This window comes from Bombus impatiens, unplaced genomic scaffold (genome assembly GCF_000188095.3).
Source record: "Bombus impatiens unplaced genomic scaffold, BIMP_2.2 scf_0474, whole genome shotgun sequence".
Taxonomy (NCBI): Eukaryota; Metazoa; Arthropoda; class Insecta; order Hymenoptera; family Apidae; genus Bombus; species Bombus impatiens.
In genome coordinates, this window is record NT_176893.1 from 135,669 (window position 1) to 152,114 (window position 16,446).

Genomic DNA, 16,446 nt, shown 5'->3' on the forward strand with positions numbered 1-16,446 from the left:
TGTATGTACTATGTTAATTGTTAACATAACTATGTTAATTGTAAAATTTACGTACCATTTGGTCTTAATCTTAAACGCGGACTAGGTTGTCTTATTCTGCCAAGCATATCAGGTTGTGATATAGCATGCGCTAAACCAGATCCTTGTAAAAGTTCTGTAGCATCAGCTTCTCCTCCACCTCTAGGTTCCAAACTCAATGTTACGCCTTTTGACTCATTTTTGTCCTCTATGTTTACTTCAGAACGAAATCTACGAAGTTTTAATCCTCTTTTCACCTAAAATCATTCATAATAATTAATGATAAATAAATAATTTAAATAACCTTCAATTTTATTATTTACGCTATCGGCTATAGTAATATTTTAGATTATCGTTTGTCAAGTCAACGTTATTGTACACATGTATTTCAATTTTAAAAATAAATATATTAATTACATATATGTATGCAGATTGGACAATATTTATTTTATTGATTATTATGATCACCTTTTGTTTCATAACGCGAAAACTGTTATACTGTGGCAATTTTTTGCCGAAATTCTGTTCTGGACTTGGGGTTAAACTGTTGTGAGGAGATGGTCGCTCTCTTAACTTTGACGTGTCAGTTTCATCAATTACACCTGTTATGGATTCTGTGACAACACTAGGCACCCACGAATTCTCGGTTCCATTCATTTCGTTGGAGTCTTTACTTCCAATACTAGCTTTGTCTATTTCAAATAATTTAGATTGGAAATAAGTAATCAACGAGATAAAAAAACCTTTATACAAATTTTATATTATGTTAAACTCTTGGAAAATAATTCACCGGATTGACTAGAAATAATTGGTTTTAACAAGGTAATTGTACGCGGGGGCGGCGGTGGTGGTACAACGTCTAAATGCAATCTCATTTTTGACTTTTCCATCGAAGGTCTTCTTATAATGTTTGACACCGTTTCAGAATTTTCAATATTTAATTGGGTTGAACTTTCGCTGATATTGCTGGCTGCATATGTGCTTTGAGACTAGATGAAAAAATATCAAATAGGCAGTTTGAAATGTTGCTTTTTTTTTTAAACAAAAATGTGGTAATATGTACCTCGCACTCTTCGGATAAAACTTTAATTTTCAACTCTACAGATCCCGTTTTGGTTTCCCGTAACACCAACCAATGGGACTGATCGCTGCTTGATAATTTTCTAATGTCATCGAGAGTCAATGATACTTTTCCAAGATAATCCCTCATACCAAAAGTATCATGATCCCATAATACCTACGTGAAAAAATAGCATAAAAGTATCGTATTTATTATTCTTTACCTTCTACATATTATTATTAATATCATTTGATAATTAATTAAATTATTACTATCTTCATTCACGCTTTTGTGATTTTAAAGGTTATATGACAGATTCTTGTTCACCGATTCATACGTTCTTCTGTCACTGCTGTAGTGTTTGTTTGATTATTGTTGACGTTTAGAGTATTGTAACTTTTTATATGTTTGGATGAATGTGTATGTTTATACCTATTGTGTAAGGTGGATGGAGAAATTTTTTTCTTGTGATACCTGTAACGGATATGACTATTGTAGCAGATATACTATTGTCACTTTCTCTTTTTTCCGTAGATTTTCTTTCCTTTTTTGTTTATAAATATGATATGGAGTTCACTACATGTAATTGTTTATCGGTATGTATTGTTTTGTCCTATAGTTATCGGTTTTCAAGTATGTTTCGGATGTTTATTTGTAATTTGGCGTGCGTGTTTGTATTAATCGATTGCCGCGGCGTTATATCTGATGTGTAGCCTGTCCGTGTAGCCTATTACGGTTTCTTATGGTTATGACGTTGTCTTATATTGCCATTTTATTAATATTATCATTCATTGAATATATATCGATACTATGAGAAAGTGCAGTATGTTAAAAGGTAGGCCGATACTTGAAGAGTTAGTAGTACTTACCGAGAGGAGTAAAAAGAATTCAATCAACATAGGTTCTAAAAGCAATTCTTTCGATGTAAAATTGGTTTTCATTATTTATGGTAAATGTACAGATCGAACTCAATTTCTCCTATTTCGGTATCAGGATATGTGGATTTTTAATGGTGGGGCATCACTCTGAATAATCTTTTCCTATATATATAGCTGGCGGCATCGTATACGGTTTTCGAGATATTCGCAAAAAATCGGAACTACTACAACGAATTCTGCCTATAGTTGTGCATCTGCGGCAGCACGTCAATATTGGTAGCCGGTCGCTTAAGCTCGCCCGATCCTTATTTATAAACAGAAGTTAAGCGGTCTGCCGCCGACAACTAATACATACTAACGCAGCTGCTACAGCAAACACAGCTATAGGCAGAATTACCTGTACTGGTACCTGACTGTTTTTCGCGAATATCTTGGAAACTAAGGCTGACCGTTAGTGATATGTATAGGAAAAACTTATTCAAAATCATACTCCTATTCCCCACCACATATTAAAAAATCATCGAAGTCGAAGATGTTGAGTTTGATCTGTACACTTACCTTATTCATTATTTAATGTTGGGTATCATGAATGAATTTCCTCGCAACACATTTAATGTACAATAGGACTACGATTAATCTATTTGCGATTATCCGAAATCTTCTGTTTACTAATAACAAACGCTTGTATATGTATATTTTATGATTGAAAAGTTGCCGTAATAAAGTACATATATGTGCGAAATTGAAAAAATAAATTGATTATACAATATAATAAATAATTATATTATAAATAAAAAAATGATTATATTGTAAAAGGAAATAGATCTTCTAAAAAATAAAGAGCTTGTTTTAGTATAGAAAACATGTTGTCACTTATTTCCCTTCGGGGTTCGATTATTATCCGTTGGGCATCAATTTATTTTGGTCACGTCCTCCAATTAAGCCGATCCGAGGTTCTACAGTGCAGATATAGTCGAAAATGAAATGTGTTAACATGAAAATGCATTTTGTGTATGGTATTTGCAATGGGATCGTGTATACAGTCAAAAAAAAAACCTCCATAGCCGTATACTCATTTAAAAGCTTTGGTCTACTCATCGCCGATAAATAATGTGCTGTATTTACGATAACGAAAAGAAAATACATGGTATGGAAGGAACGTGCGATCCACAGATATCAGTTTTATATAGAAATAGGAGGATAGTATATCGAATATTTAGAAATATGAAGATTTATGCCATATTATCCTACATTTGCGTCTTCTAAGTTTGTATATCCAATGTATTGCGAAAGCTTACTCATGATATCGAACGCTAATAATGAAAGTTGATTTTGCATCGAAAAAATTGTTTTTAGGACCTGTATCGATCAAACGTTTTATATTTCTCTTGATGAATATTATAAGTGCAACTTAAGCGTCGGACCTTTTTTAAATACGCTGTATAAATAGAAATCTTACGACATCCAAAGTTTCGCCGATTCTGGGCAAACCCATGATGGAACTTTCATCCCAGCAAGGATTCAGCGTTTTCTTCTTTATGCTGCTTTTATACTTTGTTTCATTATTTAGTTTCAGTTCACAGAAAGGATCGCTGAAACCATTGAGATCTTTCGCAACAAGATCTTTCGCGCGTATTAGTGTCACTTCCATTAGTCCACTTCCAGTGGAAAGTAAACTGGATACATCCGATGAGGCGGGATCTATATCCTTGTGAGTTAATAATAATTTCTGAAGAAACAGATAATACGTAAGAAAGTAAAGATGAAGTATCATTTATACCGGTGTTAATAAATACGTGTATGTAATTGTTTTCATCGATTGTACTAACTGCCTGTTGCATCCACGGTAGACTGTTTCTTTTAGATTTTGGCTCCTCGTCTGATGTTGGAAAAATCAAACTACTTCTTCGGCTAGTGATTATTTGCTGTATACTTTTAACAGGGTAGAATAATACAGAAACGGTCATTGTTGACGTAATGTTCGATCCACTGAGGATCAATTCTTTTCTAACTGTCCATATATTTTCCTAAACAATAACATATTGTTAATTAATTAGATCTGTGTAGCACAATAAAACCAATTAAAACCAATTATACAAATGTGTAAAGAATTAATACATTGATACAGTGAAAATAAAGTGATAGGTACTATATGCAAAGAGTAGAAGAAATTGCACTTCTCTCCCTGAACAAATTTCTTAGAATATTTGCTCTATCTCGACGCGAATTGAAGATGAATGATGTATATTATTCGTGTTTTTGATGAACTATATCAAAGAGCATTCACACCTTATGATATGTTTTGAAGTGTAATTTCAAGTATTCTATGTAACAAATATCTGACAAATACTTGAAATACTTGTCAAAAAATTTATATACCAAAATGTTATTTCTGCATATTAATTATGCAATCTTACTTGAGATAAAGATAATATAGCGAGCCCAAGCATATCGCCATCAATCGATTTGGATATATTCCAAGAATATATGACAAAACTTAGAGACACTTGAGTATAATCTTGAACAAGAAATTGTGCTCTCGATTCCCAACACGGCGATGTAGTGCTTCGAATGTAATGCGTTGTTTTTACCTGAATGTTAAATAAACAATATTTAGATGAGTAGAATAGGAAATCGAATTAACAAGTCTCTCTTTTATAATAAGGGATATGTAAAAGCGTACCTTTTTACGATTGTTGAATAATATACAATAAGGATTACAGTGGGAATTGCCACTATTTAGATTTTCCGCTGAATGAATATAAACGACAAGTACTCCTGAAAATGATATTTATACACGAATTTACATACGGATACACATAACGAGTCACATCAAATTTATCAAATATGTATCATCATTCAATGGTAATGCAAAGTATCAGAATATTGAAACACAAAAAATATATAGATTAATGATTGTGTGTCGTATTTTAATAAAGATAAATGAAGTATAGGATAGTAAAAGATCATGTCTGAAAGCTACGAATTTGAAATACCAATGTTACGATGTTTGTTTCATTTTACCTGACTTTTGCGTTCAATTGATATACTTTCGTGGCACTCAAAATATCAGATAGAATAACATCTCAAAAATATAAAAAATTTCAGTTACCTGACAGGTATGAATTATCTTCTATCAATTCCGGTTGTGGCAAGTCTGGATCCAGTTTTGGTAGCGCAGTATATTCTAATCGAGCATTGATGTTTGGAATGTTAGCACTGGTCCGGGACGCTTTCTTTGGTTGTAATACGGTTTCGATACTTCCGGATGAAAATGTTAAAATTGTGTATATAAATGTGTATTCTTCAGTTCATATTGTTACTTTTTCTGTAGTCTTAAGCTGATGTAACTGATTTGTAAGCTGTGTATTAACTTACACTTGTGAGTTATCCCAATTATATGCTCCGAGCGCGAGTTCGAACTGAGCCAGTGTGACGGTGCTGACAAGTCGTTTTGCTTTTAATTTGATAGAGACTTTCTCGTTATCCAAGACACTCATTAAGAAAGATATGTTCTCGTTCCACGTGGAATTCAAAAGAGTTACGATTCGCCTTTGATCTCCTAATGTTACCACGAGCCATCTCACTTCGTCCGCGATGATAGGAGCTATGAATTAAAAAACGCGAACACTATTTTTCTTTTTTTCTTTTTGTGAAATAGCATTTTGAGAAACAGCAAATTATATTTCCAGAATTGCAATACAATATTATTTCACGAGATAATATACGCAACTTTTCTGTATGTTGCAGTCTCATGATTGCGCTTAGGATTTCATTCGAACCATAAACTTATTTGTATTTGCTTTTAAACTGTAATATTTTCTATTCACTACTTAAGATTTTAATTTCTTCTCTATTAATTTTCCTTTTTTCTTTTGAATATTTGATATACCCTCTTTTCGTACTACTAATATGTAGATTCTGTAGATTTTTGTATGTCGTTTATTAAATCGTTTCGATAATTTGCAGTACCTGAACATCCATTTTGAGACAAAACGATGGTAAGCACTCCTTGTGGTATAGAATTAGTTAGTGAATCGAATCTGGGTCCAGGTCGTTCTTGAGCTCTCAGATTCATCTCTAAGTGACCCGGATCGACGATCCAATTAGCCAAAGCGTCCGTGACCACCGCATGAATCCACGTCTTAATTAAAGGTAATTCCATCATTTGTACTGCTCGCAAGATTCTCACGCTGAACCAAACATCCGGTTTCTCTAAGAAACTCACGCTTAAAGATGTTGCGTGAGGAAACGGTGCCATGGAATCAAGAGTTAGGGTGGCAAGAATGGTACCCGAGAGAGACAGTTTCTCCACGGCCAGATCGATGTCCATGCCAACCCTTTAATTCCAGATTAAACTTTTTGAAACGTAATAAGGTCAGAGAATCAGCTATTACAGTAAGTAATACATACAGTAAGTAAAAAATTATATTTTTCAATTATATGATAATAATAATAAAAATAAAAATAATATTTTAATTATATTATATTATATTATTTTATGGTTTTCGAAAATATTTGTAATATCTTTTTCTCTCTCGTGCAAAGTATAATTAGTAAGTAGTAACAGTAGTGAAGAAAAGTATCAGCGGATTTCATTTTCCGAAAACTATATTCTCTTTTTGTTAAAACGAAAAAATTGAAGGCTTTTGAAATTATTACGAATGTAATCGAATCTTGCTTTCTTTTCTATACTAATTGTGCTATACATGTTTGTTATACATTTGTTATACATGTAGATGGTATACTATATACTAACCCTTTTCCAAATAGTCTTGTTGTGATGAGCATACGAAATTGCTCGCAATCGAGGCGTAAGTCAGCTTCGATTGATAATTTCATTTGTCTTGTTTGACAATCGTCATCGTTGTTCGCATAATCTACCGTTCTTATGCGTGTGACGCATGGGGTTTGCTCGCCAAATGTGAGCTCTCTTAATTCCAATGGTCCTAGAATGATATTTTCCATTGAAATTATTCTTTTATAAATTCATAAATATTTAAATCAACGGTAAAGTTTCCTATAAATGATCAATCTCATTAAGTTTATGTTCTTGCAGAAATTAGAGATGGTACTTTGTTGCTCTAGTCCTTAATCGTTGTCTACCTCCACTCGTTTATAAGCTGATAAAACTGAAGTTAAAGTTTATTGTTAATAAGTTTAATATAATTTTATGAAATTCGGATTTAAATGACCTGAATATCTACTGCATTTCTGGTATAATCTTCGTCATATTATTATGAATTTGTATTTTTTATACCAATGCGACATATGTGGATATATGGAAAAGTGGAATTAACTAAGAAAGTTAAGAACTAAGGTGACGATTTATCAAAAATGTTAAAAATGTCAACTATTATGTTAAGAAGAAAGGAAGAAGGAAGAGCATTACGCAATTTGGTATAAATTACTCTGAGATCTAGAATTAGTCAAAAAAGGTATCTTGTAGGTATTTACTATGTTAGTTTTAATTTAATATATACGAAGCATACTAACACTATATCTTTAATTCCGAATTTCAAAACTGAATAGCAGTTTGCGAATTGTTGTTAAATATTATTTTTCTAATAGATATTCTCTTATATTACGTGCTTATTTACAATAAATTTTACTGTTTAACTGATTATTTTATATTGTAAACAGTTCTATCCTACAAAAACTTTAAATAGCATAACCTACAATATTTTACTAGTTAATTATAATTACATATTGCGACGAAACTCACCAAGTATTCCAGGCTTGGCTTCATTTAGGAGAGGTTCCAGTCTTTCTTTTGCTAAAGAGAATATACTGGTGGCGCTAAATCTCCACCTACGTTACAAATGAGATAGTAAGTTGCAGATACGAGAGAAAAATATTATATTGATACATATGTATGTACGTTTAGAGGTAATTAGTTCTTGACTCAACATTAATATAACATTATATAAACAATTAACATTCAAAGATCACTAAATAGAAAGCTCAATATTTAAATATTATTTTAATAACATTAACAATAAGTTGTTAGAGACTAATCTTCATAAAATTGAGACAAATCGATTTTGAATCTTGAAAAATAAAATTTTACTCGATTAAAGAAATATGTATATTTCAATTTGTTAATTTCATCAAAATGGCTATAGGATGCCATAGAAATGAATTTTAATCAAAGGCGAAGTATTTATCGGTACAGATTTTAGTAATTTGCATGTAGGATACCTATATTTGTCATAATTAAAAGCATTGTCTAATTATCTCAGTGTTTTGATTATAATCAAGAAAATTTCGAAATCAAGTAAAATGGGCTATAGATCAACATTAATAATTCAGTGTATTGATAATGCTGGTAATTTCCTAGCTTTCAGCGAGAAACTTGCGAATTTTATCATTCGCTTTGACTTACTTGATACACGTATACGTATTTAATATAAATAGATGTTTTGCCAGCTTAAATTTATTAAATATTAATTTCACGTATTTTTTACATGAAAACATTCTTACGTGATTTTGGAATACTTGTTCCACCTAATTGTACACATAATAAATTATAATCATATTGTATCCTTATTATTATATACATTCTTATTCAAGCATAAAATATTTTTAAGGTTGTATTACTAAATCTTTATGATTACGGATAGTAAGTTGTTTTAATGTTTAGAAGCTTATAGATTCTTCTAATAGAATTGAATTTTACTTAAAAGAAATTATCTATATTTTGTCAAATATAAAATTCGATCATTTCGTTCGATTCGTACATCATTTTTCCTCGTAAATGGTTGATTTCTTTATTTTCCACTGTCTTTTTAGTTTGCAATAGTAAGGATTACAATAGTAAACGTATAATACTAATAAGAAAATTGGTAAGAATTGCTCGATGGCTAGAGACGCTTGAACGAGTCTATCAACTATTCAAGTAAGTAGTATTGCTTTTACATTTTCCCAGTCGAGCTCATATGTGTTATTTTAGTATCCTTGAGCAATTTCAACAAGCGAAAAAATGTTGCGTTGTAGCTATTACTGTTCGCTTGAACTGTTTTACTTAAGCACGATACATGATTTGGCGGGCGCAATATATCGCGAGGCAAAGATTCAATATCGTTCAGAATTACTTTCAATTTCAATGTAATTACTATTGTTGTTGAATTGAAATCTTTTAAAGCTATTAACTTCAAAATACACCGTATATATTGATATTTGTTACGAGGAGATAGGAGGTACATATGTATATATACGTATCAAAAAAGAAATAACTTCAGAATAAGCATATTAGAATATGAACAGAGGTTGCTATTCGAAATCTAATTTTGTCAACTACACATCAGCAGCAACAGTATTCATACGTATGAAATACGCGGTGAAATGTGAAAGGCAATGGTTGCACTCGTGGAATGTGGAATATTTACAAATACCCGCATACTATTGATTCTTGAACTACGTTCGTTCACCTACAAGAGACATTCGAGGCTTTAACGATCACGCACACGAACGAATACGAGATGGATAATTTCGATTTATGTACATATATAAATGTATGTTCGTTGATAAATTGAATTTGATTTTATTAGTTCTCGGTTCGTACGGCACTGTAAATGTAATATTGTAAGGTATTACGATAAAGATCGACAGAAACGATTTAATGTCGGAAAAAAGAATGGAATTTATGTCGCGTAGGTAGAGCATTTCAAATAAAAAAAGTATCGTCGAGATACTTTGCAGTAGATAAATACAGCTACTTTTGTTACCTTTTAGTCTTATTTGATATTCAAGAAATAAGCAACACAGTAATTAATAATTACGAATATAGGCATGTAATAATTAATATTATTTTCCATTAACATCATGGCAAAGTTTTAAGTTTATTGTTATACAAATTAGGTTTAAGAGAGATATTCTTTACTCTAAGGAACTGCAGTTATTTTATGCATGAAACGATTTCAACTTTCTTTACGAAATGATAATAAAGGAGGTCAGTTATTCGATAATTATATATACCTACTACGTATATTTATAAAAGTACATGATTACCATTTATTCAGAAGTAAACTTAGCCATTCAGCAGTTTCATCCTTGTATAAAGTTCTTTTTCGACGTAGCCTGGCTAATTCGTGTTGAACGGTCGATTCAAGAAAACGGGACATCCTTGTTTTAAGTATTGTCGATGCTAGTGCTAGCACTAACATTAGCCATGCTATTGATAAATCTGCTGCACCTATCACCCACGCAATCGCAAAAGCCACACCAAGGTATAAAGCACCACGAATGGCTTCTATATCTCTCTGTAAAAAAAATTATTGTTCTTAACGAAAATATCACGTTAAAACATAAAGATGGTATTAAATATATTGATTATTGTATTTCTTGATCGAAGCAACGTTATATTTTATGTACAGTCAACTAACAAGTAAAAACAGCATTGTTCCATTATTCATGGCGATACTATGTTCCATGAAGAACATTTTATTTTATTTTATCGATACGTATTTACAGAAAGAGTAAGTAGGTATATTGTACATATTTGCTATAGTTTCTTCTTCGAATATTATTCGAGGATGAATTATTTTTAATCTTGCATTTATAGATGTAACATTTATATTTGTAATCACTTGTTTCGATGGTATACAACATTTTCCAGTTATATTGATATAACTTGCTCTTTGATTGCTCTTTAATGCAAAAACATGCTATTAAATGTTAAACGTGATAAAAATTTGATGATATTGCTGGGTAATGATAAGGTTTAATACGTAATATTTGTAATGATTTTTTAATATTTTTTACATGGATAAAAATGAAAGAATGTAAGTGTAAAGAGGTCCGTAGCGTGATTCTACACTTGAAATTCGGAGTCAAATTTTTGTTTTCATTGCAACATATTCTATTCATCACGAAGAACAAAAGTCTCGAGGAAGCCATGGATTGCAAATGATCCCTTCTCCCGGAAAGAAAATGTTAAATTTTCAATAATTCTTAATCTAGAGACATATGAGTAATAGAAGACCCCCATGCGCAGAAAAGGTTCCACGACAATGAGATTTCCAGCAACTAAGGTAACAATTCGATGACAAAGAATTAATATTGCAACATTTAAATCCATATCGAAGATCGAATCGGCTCCGCATCTCCAAAGAAGAACATACATTTACATAGAATAGTTGTAGACTCAATCATCGGCGAATACGAATTTTATAAAATTCGACGCGTTCAAGCACTCCAAATAGCTATATTGCTCGACGAAATTTTTTCCATTGGATACTACTTAAGTTGCAACCACGCTTTTTGGACCGCGTAATAAATACAGTAGCATCCTCAATCAACTGATGCCAGGATTTGTGCTCGCGAAAGACCACGTGCAATAATTTTAAAGATTTAAAAAAAATGGACAGGAATTATGTACCTAGATACTTGTTATCGAACAAGTGCAGTATATTTGCGATTTTTACGTTTACGACTCCTTGGCAAATTACGCGAACGTGGGCAGAAAGCAGAGCCGCTCCCCATGGATCATCTCCTCGTTTTCCAGAGTCGACACTACTGGACTTCCTTCTTTGCAGAGTAAAATATATCGCTCAGAGTTCGATTTAATAATTTGCATCCATTGAAAAGTAATGTCAAATTGAGTATATTTCGCGTCGCTTACGATCAATTTTATTGTGTTTTACTTAAGATCATGAACACCTATCAGAACATGCTATCTGGAATATCTATCAAATTAACTATGGAAAAGAAGCCGAAGTGGAATATATCGAATTGAACATGGCTTTTATTATCGAGTGAAAGAGGGATTATACGTAATTTGGTGGAGAAGGTTAACCAGAATGAGAAGTGAGTTCGGAACTGCTTAAATACCAAAGAAAGAAAACAAAGAAAGGAAGATACACAATATATAATAATATATTTAGGATATTAACCTGTATCAATAGATATTACTTTTCTTGCACTGCTGACTGCAGAACGTTAACACATTGTGAATAAAGCCAGTTTCAGAATTATTAAAACTTTAACGTTTTCTCTCCGGGAGAAGGGGTTATTTGCGACCCATGGTTCCTTTGAGAATTTTGTTCCTCGTGATGTGTAGGATCTGTTGCGATGAAAAAAATATTTGACTTTTAATTTCAAGGTCAAGGTCGTCTTTACATAAGACTTTTCGGCTTTTACAAATCTCCGTCAGTCAGAAGTTGTAAAATCACGCTACGATCCTCTTCACACTTACCTTTTTTTACCCTTTACACGAATAACCTACTATCCGAATAATCTAATCCGTTGTATCGGTTATGTGATTTTTCGTTCTTCTGTAATATCAATATAAAATTTATTTTGTGATGTCAGTATGTTGCAAACGACGTAAAATGCATATGCATACGCGCAGTTTAATGTTATTAAATACGTTCTTGAGAAACTATACGAAAAAATCAGCCTAGTGAAAAAGGGATTAAAGCGAAAATCGTATACGATAAAAGTTGTTATGTATACTTTCATCTGGCGAGGATACAGTGCGCGACCCACAACGTTTCCAGTGTATACATATGTACATGTATCTATGTACATACTCACGCAACATCGCGTGCACGTATTATTATGTATTTGTAGTTGTTACAATTAGGTAAGTATTAGGTATATATAGGTATGGAAGAAACTATTCTTTGTCACGTTATGGAAAACGTCATTAAGCTGACAATGTTTAGATTAATTGTAAGATGTACGAATGAAAGTAATTGATTCGAATAGAAAGGTTGCGTACAAAATGTTTTACGCCCCTATAAATCGCTAGGGAAACATTAATATTTACATTATGTACGTATATCCAAATTTGATATTGAATATTATCGAAGCGAAATCAATGTTATCGTCTTTTCCCTATCTTTCTTTAATTAGCACATAATAAAGTAATCACGATATTTTTGCACGAAGATAATGTCTTAATGTATCATGTATAAATAATTGTAAAAGCGTATAGTCTCGCAAATAGGTCTTAATAGATAATCAAAAAAGTTGTAATCAAATCAATGCACTAACGTTTGAATATGAATGAAGATTTAAAAGTATATATTAATAAAACGTTAGGGATGACGGGTCTTGGTTTTGTTTGGTACAAACGTATTCTTTTCACGTATCCTTCGATCCTACCTGGTAAACTTTAGATATCCACATCATAAAGAAAAACTTGCCTTATAGCTTTTATGTACGTTTGCATGATAGTAATACTATCTGTCTTGTCAAGAACGTAACATTTCATTAATTAGAAAGTCGCCCAATGCTAACGTATTTATGATCAAAATCGATCGTAAATAATTATATCGATCTGTGGTGTTTCAAGAAGAAACAGATATCCTTGGATAATGTACATCTTTACCATTTGCCATTTACATACGACGGATGATAACAAAAGCATTAATATAACATAAACTTGCCCTGTTTTGATCAGTTTTATGATACCATCACGATAATCACATTGGTGTACGCCGCGACAATGAGACCGCGTAGCGTAAACAAACGTATGAGGATATCCTGGAATTTTTGAAAGCGTATCAAACCTGACGAATATGTTACATCGCAATTTGTACCTTCACGAATACTTAAGCGTATACGTATATGCACGTACCTTGCATCGCGTCGCATTGGTATTATTTCTAAGTGCAGCAGATGTATCTAAATTGTGTAAAGAATATAACTTCTGAACAATAATTTTCGAGACAATTTTCCTGCAAACGATAAACGCCTGAGAGATTGTAGAACGTGATCGGGTGTAACGGGTCTATAATATGTTTTATTTATGAATGTTAACTGTACCTATTTTCGAAAGTTGAAGGAATTTCTTAGCGTGTAGCAATGGAAATAGTGTCGTCAATGAAACAAGTGTATATTATAAATAACAATACCGTAAAAAACATTCGTTATTGCGTTAAATATAAATGTTAATAGAACATTAAAATTTCAATATAATATTTTAACGTATTCTAGTTTGCTTCTTGCGTTGCAATTATTAATTTGTTTTGGTAAATTTGTTTTCTTTTTCGTAGAACTAACATTGTGCAAGGAATAAAGACCTTTTGCGATAGAAATAAATGTTTTTTCTTCGAGGAATTCGCATCTTAATAGGGAGACCGATTCTTTCCTCTGTGGCGTCGACAAGGTAAGGAATGCAGCGATAAAAATCACTCAACAAGTCTCACGAGTTCCGCTCTGGAAAGCGTTACTTGGAGTATTTCCCACGTATATAATAATTTTTCTTTTGCATCTAGTATGAATATCTAATTACTTAAGATTGAAATATCCCACTATTACACGTTGGGAACGGTGAATCCATTATATAAGTGGATGTATATTCTGTAACATTACAAACTTGTCTTTTAGTAAAGTAAGTAAAGACAAAATTACAAATTTTCTAGCAGCAGTAAACATTTCATTCTTACTAGGATTGAAATCGTGTAATTAGTCGTATAATTACATTTCCCTTTATTATTATATAAATTATTATTATATAAATTAAATTATTATTATATAATTATATTATTATTATATAAATTATATTTAAGTTCAGCGTTACCCATTACCCTTACCCTTACCTTAGATATTACTGTTTCTTTTTTTAATAAATTATAATTCTTTCATAAAGGAATAATTTAATTTCGTGAAAGTATATATAGTATAAGAAATAATACACAACGTATTTTCAAGTCAACGATTCAACCGACTCGACGCGACGCGACGTTCAGTCGCATCTACTCGAGAACCCTCAAGGAATATTTCCCGGAAAATCTCTTGTGTGCCTGTTCCTTTGGTGAGGTTGACAATTCGAATCACGTAAATTCCGTCAAAAAATTCCTACCGCTGTTGCAAGAACACGGACCATTAGAATTATGTATATGTGTAGCTGCGTGTAATGCATTTTGCATGAAATGAAACAATGTCAATAAGAGAGATTTTCATGAACAATAGTAATTTCGTATCGTAACAATTTTGATCATTATCATACCGAGATATTTATACGTATTTTTTACTTTAATACATAGGTAGGTACTAATTTACCTTTAATTAATTTAATTCAAGTACCACAGATAGAAACTTTCAAGTATTGGTTGTTAATTGCGGTGTGGCATCCACGATTTTTTAGTCATACACATTAAGTGGTTGAAAAATTGTAATAAGTATCATATTGTGACAGCCTTTTTGCGGTATTATCGAATGAATAATTTAATATGTTGGCAAAAGCTGGTGGCGATTAATATTAGAAGCACACTATTAATCTCAATATGTTCATTAACTATGTGATCGTACATCGAAAACATATGTATGTATAATGTACACATATTCATAATCCTGTCCAATGAATAAAATTTAGGCGATCTTCTCATCAAATAATAATGATATGTGTATACACGGTAATCTAGTTTAAATATAGCTAACCGTTTCAAATGCATACATGTATATGAAAGATTAAGAGAGTAATAACTCAGTAGTACACATATTTTTTAAATAGTTTTCAAATAATCAAGACTTTTGGCTACAAAATAATGTAAGAGATAAAATGGTATCTATATTATTAGCCTAAACATTTAATGCACAAGAAAGATTGATTTACAGCTAATTGTAAATAATAAGTTGTTGGTAACAATCTAAAGACCATAAACGGAGAACGATATTAAAAAGTATCAATATAAATTTGTTAAATTATATAAATACACACGTGTAGTTTCATTTGAAATCATTCAACTTTTTTTTCTATCATATCGCTTCATCCTTTAAACATTATGGATATAATTCTGATTAACTATAATTGAATATCTTTTCAGGCAAATGATGATAAAAAAGGATCTTATTTTTGGATCAATTGTGAACGCTGCTCTGTACATATAATAAGTATTCATGTGATCTAGTATAAGAAATATCAATTAACATTTATATTAGAATATTAGAGAAGACGGAAGTTGAAAGGAATTGGAAAGATATATTAGATGGATGTTAGGATGCTACTATGGACCAACAGACGCCAGATTATATCTCCAAAATGACAGATGAAATACGAAAGGAAGATAGAGGAGAAAACCTCTTCAAATACTGCCTAAAGGAAAGAAAAGCCGGAAAAGGAGATAGTAAAAGACTGAAAGAAATGCTGGAACATTTCAAAGAATGTAGATATAGCCAAGAAAGAATAAAGTAATTATGGGAGAGAAAGGTGGATGCAAGAGAGATTCTACCAAAGAGGAAAAAAGATGAAAGACAAACAATGGAGTGAAATACAAAGATCTAGATACAATATGAAGTATAGGAAAACAACCACAGGAGCTTTATCAAAATGTTTAAAGAAAAAAAGAAAGGAGGGGAAGCAAACGCTATTAACAAGAGCAACGTGTAATAACTTGGAGAACGTATATATATATTTGGGTGAGTGACGAAGAAAAGAAGTGTTTATTTTGTAAAACTAGCGAAGGGACATTTAAATACTGGAAAGTATTTCCTATATATATTGCTACTGCTACTACTACTGCTACTACTACTACTATTACT

At 31.7% G+C, this 16,446-nt stretch overlaps 1 protein-coding gene across 11 annotated transcripts in view; it reads right to left on the reverse strand.

Moving 5' to 3' along the window:
* Nucleotides 1-16,446, reverse strand: part of LOC100748051 (tricalbin-1) — a 32,547-nt gene that overhangs the window by 1,970 nt on the left and 14,131 nt on the right. For 10 of the 11 annotated variants that reach the window (XM_024368661.2, XM_024368664.2, XM_012387464.2 and 7 more), the window contains 14 exons: nucleotides 9,967-10,217; nucleotides 7,682-7,767; nucleotides 6,716-6,905; nucleotides 5,929-6,296; nucleotides 5,335-5,563; nucleotides 5,069-5,217; nucleotides 4,640-4,734; nucleotides 4,374-4,547; nucleotides 3,786-3,983; nucleotides 3,416-3,685; nucleotides 1,082-1,255; nucleotides 809-1,007; nucleotides 487-710; nucleotides 56-275 (listed from right to left, as the gene is read on the reverse strand). In XM_024368661.2, coding sequence (XP_024224429.1) covers nucleotides 56-275; nucleotides 487-710; nucleotides 809-1,007; nucleotides 1,082-1,255; nucleotides 3,416-3,685; nucleotides 3,786-3,983; nucleotides 4,374-4,547; nucleotides 4,640-4,734; nucleotides 5,069-5,217; nucleotides 5,335-5,563; nucleotides 5,929-6,296; nucleotides 6,716-6,905; nucleotides 7,682-7,767; nucleotides 9,967-10,217 — 2,827 coding nt within the window. The remainder of the gene's footprint in view (nucleotides 1-55; nucleotides 276-486; nucleotides 711-808; nucleotides 1,008-1,081; nucleotides 1,256-3,415; nucleotides 3,686-3,785; nucleotides 3,984-4,373; nucleotides 4,548-4,639; nucleotides 4,735-5,068; nucleotides 5,218-5,334; nucleotides 5,564-5,928; nucleotides 6,297-6,715; nucleotides 6,906-7,681; nucleotides 7,768-9,966; nucleotides 10,218-16,446) is intronic. The other variant, XM_024368662.2, reaches the window with a different exon arrangement.